This window comes from Xyrauchen texanus, chromosome 21 (assembly GCF_025860055.1).
Source record: "Xyrauchen texanus isolate HMW12.3.18 chromosome 21, RBS_HiC_50CHRs, whole genome shotgun sequence".
NCBI classification, from domain to species: domain Eukaryota; kingdom Metazoa; phylum Chordata; class Actinopteri; order Cypriniformes; family Catostomidae; genus Xyrauchen; species Xyrauchen texanus.
In genome coordinates this window covers 1,013,241-1,020,427 of record NC_068296.1, presented here as the reverse complement: position 1 = coordinate 1,020,427, position 7,187 = coordinate 1,013,241, and the positions used below count along the sequence as shown (strand labels likewise).

General features: G+C 42.6%; 1 protein-coding gene across 5 annotated transcripts in view; it reads left to right on the top strand.

Moving 5' to 3' along the window:
- mical3a (microtubule associated monooxygenase, calponin and LIM domain containing 3a) overlaps positions 1-7,187 on the top strand; it is a 117,854-nt gene that overhangs the window by 74,711 nt on the left and 35,956 nt on the right. For 4 of the 5 annotated variants that reach the window (XM_052152914.1, XM_052152916.1, XM_052152911.1 and 1 more), the window contains 5 exons: positions 1,441-1,503; positions 3,771-3,848; positions 3,960-4,073; positions 4,278-4,360; positions 5,039-6,920. In XM_052152914.1, coding sequence (XP_052008874.1) covers positions 1,441-1,503; positions 3,771-3,848; positions 3,960-4,073; positions 4,278-4,360; positions 5,039-6,920 — 2,220 coding nt within the window. The remainder of the gene's footprint in view (positions 1-1,440; positions 1,504-3,770; positions 3,849-3,959; positions 4,074-4,277; positions 4,361-5,038; positions 6,921-7,187) is intronic. The other variant, XM_052152912.1, reaches the window with a different exon arrangement.

Genomic DNA, 7,187 nt, shown 5'->3' with positions numbered 1-7,187 from the left:
GGAGGTGCATCATCTCGCTTTCCAAATAGTCGCGGGGCAGAACTGAGACGGGTCATTATTGTGATGTTCCGTGCTGCAGTCACCGATTTTTGACGTTATCGTTGTGTTAAGAGTGACGCAAAAGACCATTTGAAATCTAAATTGAGCAGCCTGAAAAACTAAAATCTGATTTCAATCGCATTTGAAACCACCTTCCGATGTGGTTTGAATCAGATTCAGTAAAATCAGATTTCATGTGGTTTTTGCTGTCCCAGACTATCAAAAACTCATCTGGATTCAATCTGGATATGCAAATAATAGTGGGAATGTATTGGGAATTGTGCATTCCAAATTGGGAGAAAGGGGGATAACGTTAAGCACTATCAGTCACATTCATTGTTTCATTTGTTGAGAAAAATCAAGCACTTCTGATGGATAAACGATACTTTGTAAAAGTATGTTTTTTTAATTATTATTAATTGACTTTTGTTGTTTTTTAAGGTTAATTTCACTCATTTAATTATTAGTAAATTTTTTCATTACTTCTTTAATTTCACGTCTATCAAAATGTAGTCGTGTCAGTTTGCCTGAAAGAACACAACACACGTACATGTCTTACGCACAATTTACACGTGGTTGGGAGCGAGTGTAAATTTCGTTTTTTACCAACTAACGTTTCGAAAATACGAAAAGTTTCATGAATCCGAGAATTTGAATCAGAACTGCTTTTTACACACACATTCGTTGCGCTCGTGTTTCATGTATGTAAAGGGAATTATGTAACACACAGCTCAAGTTGTGATCTCGATTATCTTTCGATTAGTTGTGCAGCCCTAGGATTAATCGACCAACATTTTTGGTCTCTGCAAAATTTCCGTTCTTCCAATTGTTTATAGTTTTGTTGACTTAAATTAACATTTACATTTATGCATTTGGCAGACGCTTTTATCCAAAGTGACTTACAGTGCACTTATTACAGGGACAATCCCCCCAGAGCAACCTGGAGTTAAGTGTCTTACTCAAGGACACAATGGTGGTGACTGTGGGGATCGAACCAGCAACCTTCTGATTACTAGTTATGTGCTTTAGCCCACTACGCCACCACCACTACTAGACTTTTACTCCAAAATGTTAAAACTGGTAATAATAAAGAATTTGAAGACAGAGTGTGTCCAAACTTTCGATTGGTACTTGACCTGAAGCCTTCATCCTGTCTTTATGCCACAGTTTATTACTGTTTTGATTTGCATTATGTTGACCTTTACCCTTTTTCAGTATCATTTGTTTGTCAATTCCGTGTCTCACTTTATCTGCAGGTGTTAGTTTTTGGAGAAGAGTCACCGTTCTGTGCCTCTCTTCTGTTGATTTATTTGTGTTATTCATTAATGCATTTATTTTGTGTGTTGTCTGTGCATTTCATCTACCTGTTCCCATTCTCATTTCCCATTGATTTGATTGTAGCCCCTTCCCACAAGTCCATGCGTCACGAGGCAGTCAGAGCCTGGTTGGATTCATTATCTGGAGGTAGAAGAAAATCAGTCCAGCAGCTTGTTTAAGTGCTAACACACATAATCGGCGCATGGCAAGATTATACGACACGTTTAACACCCCAAGTTGAACATACTGACTGCATGTTGAAACGTACTGAACAAACACGCGTCAATCATTCTGCATGATGGAGTTTCGACACACGCAGACTAATGCATGCATCTGTGTTTCCCTTCAGCAGTCTCTTGAATAATACAAAGTATGAAAGGTTTTAAAAAGAGACGTTTCTGTCGTCATTTATAAACTCGTGTTGTTCCAGTCCTGCTTGGCACAAGGCAACACCTGCAACACACACGTTACACGTGATGACTGATGCAACTAATGCATTTTTATAATTTTTTGTTTGGACAGTCTGTGCATAGTCATAACAAAAAATCTTACATAACAAAAAAAAATACATTTGGAGATGATGGTCCCTGGATGCTGGATGCCGTGTGTCCGCAGGGGGTTGATGACTGCATTTTGAAGGCACTTTTGTTGGCATTTCAAGGCACTTTGTGTCTAGAGTGCTGATCTAGAAAGAGGTCGGCCCCAATGCTAAAAACATCTTGAAGTATCTTCATGGTTCAGAGAACAGGCGCACAGGAAGCTTTGACAACAATAGACCTAAGAATGGAAGATATTGAAGCTGGACTACATCTTGGCTAGGGTCTGAAGATTTGCTTTGGTAATTGTCTAGTAATTAGACTCTCATTAGTGTGGCTCGTGAACGGGGGTGTCTCGGCTAAGTCTTCTTAAGACGTTTCTTTACCCCTCACACACATCCCAACCCATCCTCATCTGCTGGGTTTGAACCCCATCCATTTAACTGTGTGTAAATGGATATTTGCTTGTTAAACCACTAATGCTTTATTTGTGTGTGCTCTTGTATTTATTTTGGACATGTACACACTGCGGCTCAATACGGTTGTCAGTCGTCTTCTGGGTGTTTATTCCTGTTCTGTACACACCTTTTGGTGAAAATCCCATTCATTTATCCTATAGACGAATTGATTTTCAATGATAACTAATTTAAATCTTTAAAGACAGGGCTACAGTGAGCTACGGCGTTGTTCATCGATCAACTTCATCCAGCAGAGAAAGATCCACCAATCAGAGAACCGCATCCAAAGCGTGCCTTCAGAGTGACCACGTGCTCCCATGATGCACTGTGAATGACGTCATCGAGTCATGAGTCGGTCTCCCTTCACCCTTAAACCACTTATATGTCTACATATCGAGATATTTTGCAATAAACTTCTATACTTATAATCAACTACCTAAAATCAATAGCTTTATACACTCCCATTGACATCATTGGCAATGCTTCATGGGATTGTAGTTTGTGCCCTGATGAAAAACGGTACGTTTTGTATCTTTATGTCTGATTTTCACCAGTCAGTTGAGGTGGTTTGGGCATCTGGTAAGGATGCCCCCCTGGCCGCCTCCCTAGGGAGGTGTTTCAGGCACGTCCAGCTGGGAGGAGGCCTCGTGGAAGACCCAGGATTAGGTGGAGAGATTACATCTCCACACTGGCCTGGGAACGCCTCGGGGTCCCCCAGTCAGAGCTGGTTAATGTGGCTCGGGATAGGGAAGTTTGGGGCCCCCTGCTGGAGCAGCTGCCCCCGTGACCCGACTTCGGATAAGCGGTTGAAGATGGATGGATGGATGGATGGTGTTTGCCTCAAAACAAAGTGTGTAATGTTGTGATTCTCCTCTGGTTGGTTTGGTTCATGGTGCACAACTCTTTAATGGGTTTTATTAAACGTTGATGGAAGAAATGAATGGGAGAAACACTTCCTAGACGGATGAAAAAGTGGGCGGGCACTGTTGCACTCCATTGAAGAATATAAAACTATTGATTTAAATAAAATGAATAATAAAGTTGAGGTTTATAAATTATTGTCAACAATAAATTCCCCAATGGAGAAAATTAATGGGATTTGTTAGTTTAGTGTCGTAGAAGACACTCCTTTATTCTGCACATGGATCGAAAACGTACTTTTCAAATAAACGACTCTTTGCGGTGTGTACATGGCCATTTTATTTTGTGTGCTAATTGTATGAATACTGTCATTTTTTTGTGAATGACATGCTTTCCACTTTTGGATTCTTTGGCTTTTTAAATAAACACTTCGAGATTCATTCACACATATGTTCAGTTTTGGTAACACCTACTCTATGTTGGAGTTGTGTACTGTAGCTAGCTTATTATTTTGAAGGCAATGCCTATGGGCCTTATATATCTTCTCCTGTGACCCCAGATCCCTGTGAAGAGGAGGATGACCCGGAAGCAGAGGCAGAGAGTCCTGACATGGAGCCGGGCATGGAATTAGATCAAGGTTTGTCAAATCCACCTGGCAGATTTAGTTTAATTTAGTACATACCCCTTCTGGTCTCAGAGCTGTCCCAGTGCAGGGTTTTAGACAGTGTTATGTTTTCTGATGTCACAGAGGACATTCCTTCAGACGCCGAGGCTGAAGCTCGTTCCCACTGTTTAGATGAAGGGGCGACGCTTCCAGGGGAAAAAAGCCAACCAGAGTGCCAGGGACAAGTTTCCATAACTGGTAATTATAACCTAATCACAATCTTATAAACTCGTGCCTTTTTTTGTTTGAGACTGATGATTGAAAATCATCATTGTGAACACATCACATCATCAGGCGCTTGCCTCATAATTATTCTGACTTTGATGATTGAAAACTTTGCACAGGGGTTTTTTCGACTGGCTCTCCATCAATATTTGAGTCAATTTTATGTTGTCCTTGCAGAGAAAACCTTTGCAGCTCCAAGGGAACTGATTGTTGACGTTGTGCTATCTCCTATCCAAAAACCTGCTTTACCCATTGAGGAGGTAATATTGAATTTTGAAATGTAATTTCAGGGCTCTCATGGTCATGGATAAACTGGAAATATCAGGGAACTGTACAATTGTGTTTTCCAGGCCATTTTTCTAGTTGTGTTGTGCTCTAAAGTTCTTTGCTGGTTGAATATTTCTTTTAATAAAACTTGCTTGCAAGCGTAATGTCTGATTTGTAAGCGAATCACCCTTTTGAGCTGGTTTGTGCATTGGCTTAACCAGTTCGCAAATTGGTATGAATCATTTATTACAGGGTTTCCACAATCATGGGAATCCAAGAAATATCTGGGAATTTTAAAATGGTATTTTTCACACCTGGAAGTAATGAACAAAACCCTAAAAGTTACAGAGTTACACTCAGCTACCATTATTTTGGTTAAATCGCCAAAATAATGCTCTTGTGAAGAGTACAACTTGCTCACTAGCCAAAATTATGTTCAAAAATTGGTCTGAATCAAAACCACTGGAAAAGTCAAGGGATTTTATTGATTATTGGTTGCTTTTTTTGACAATCCAACTTGAAAGGACATGGGCGTTACTTTTCTCAAAGCATGGGAACCCTGTAATAGTCTCTTGTTGGGCTCACTTGTTTGCCCAGTATTTGAAGCTGCTACTGAAGCCATTACATACTGTAAAATTCGTTTTTTTTTCTCAAAATTTTGTCCCCTACAGTTGAAAGAGTCTTCTCCTGTAATATTGGTGAAATCTCCAGGGGAACGTTTCTTCCCTGAGCCCAATTTACCCGAAGATGTCAAGCCAAACGCTCCACCGCCACAGACTACTGATGATAAAAGTCCCCTTTTTCCTGTCGCTCAAATTCTCGCGACATCCCCAATCTGCTCCCAGCCTGTTCCACACCCAGATACAGTGTCTCCCAAATCTCCTGTCCAGCCCCAGCCATGTGCCTGTTCTCCAGCAGGTAATCCTTTGTCTCCAATCTGTGCCCAGTCACAACCCTGCCACGAGCCGACCTCACCCCTCATCACAAGCTCCCCAGTCAGGACTCAGCCGGTCCCGGCCATCACATCCACTCCTTTAGCTAAACCTGCTTCTGAGAAGAGAACTGAGGAACCTTTGAGTGCTCCAAAAGATTCAGAGGCAACGCCTATAAAGAAGACAGACCTCATTGAGGAGTTCTGGATGAAGAGCGCGGAGATCCGAAAGAGCTTAGGACTCACTCCTCTCGACAGAAGCCAAACAACAGCAGAGAAGAGCATTGTGAAAGCTCTAACCCTTGAATCACCTTCGCCCAAGTCTTATACCCCAGAGGACTTCTCTGAAGAACAGAAGCCAACCTTCACAGGTCGATCAATCATACGTAGGATCAACATTACTTTGGAAGGACAGGTCATATCTCCCGTTGAACCCAAGAGTAATTGTTCGGATAAGAAGGACTTGAGCAGCAGTTCAGGATTGGGTCTAAATGGAAGCGTGACCACCAGTCAGACTGCAGCTAGTGATAGCTACAACAACTCTGACTCCACCATGCTCACCCCTCCATCCAGCCCTCCTCCACTTCCACCCAATGAGGAGCCGGCTGCCCTCAAGAACAACAAGCCTCATGTTTCTTGGGACAACCTCCTGGAAGCAACCGAGGAGCCCAAATCTGAGACTGCACCCACGAAACCGAAGACTCAAGTCAGTCCTCCTCAACCAAGACCTGTCACGGCCCCAGTGGCGGCTCCTCGAGCTAACCCACCTGTTGTGATGAGGGTAAAAGAACCAAATAAACCACGCAGGGAGGAAGTGAGGAAGTCTTTTGTGGAGTGCATAGATGAGATACCATTTGCTGATGACGTGGAAGACACGTACGACGACCGCACCCCTGATACAAGTGCTCTGGAAAAGTTTTACACACCACCGACAAGCAAGGTCAGCAGGGAAAAACCACCTTTCCACCTGGCATTGGCAATGGAAAACGGCAAGCCCAACATTCCTGGAGGTGTGTCCCGGACAGCAAAGGGTTCTCAACAGTTCTCAGCAGAAGCCAAGGAAATTGCAGAAGAGCGGATAAGGGCACGGGAAAAGTCTGTGAAGAGCCAAGCTCTGAAAGTCGCCATGGCCCATCAGCTCACTAAGATGAAAGAATCAGAGGCTGCCAAGGGCACTGTGGCAAAAGTTGCCTGGAACGTTACAGAGGCAACAGGGAAAAATGAAAAGCATTCAAAAGCCCCCAAGGACTCTGCTGTAAAAGCCTTGGAGTCCAAAAAGCAGACGGATGTGCTCCCTGATCGTGTCTTTACCTCTCCGGTCAATAAGACCTTGGACAGTTCGGTCACTTCTTCAGAGAGCTCCACTGGGGGCAAAAGCAAGAAACGCAGCTCACTTTTTTCTCCACGTAAGAACAAAAAGGAAAAGAAAGCCAAAAATGAAAGTAGACTCTCTGGCACTGAAAAGACACCACCCAAGCACAAGTCTCTATGGAAGGCGGTCTTTTCTGGGTACAAGAAAGACAAAAAGAAGAAAGATGACAAGTCGTGTCCAAGCACACCCTCAAGCTCTACAACTGTAGATTCAGGGAAGAAAAAAGATCCTTCTCTGGACAGGTCCTCAGGTTAGCTGAATATCTGTCATTTATATGGGGAGAAAAAATGGGGAAAAGCACTTTTTGAGTGTCAATAACTCCAGAAGTATTAAAGATATCATAATACCCTTTTCAATCCTGGTTCTGAACAAACGTTCCTTTTGGTATGTTCATTTTCAAGGCCCTATATGGTTAAACCCCAGAGATATGTGGCTCTCAATACGTCTGCATTCATAAATCTGCAAAGCTCTGAAATGCATTATTAGGGGTCCAAGCACCAAACATAAACTACTGTAT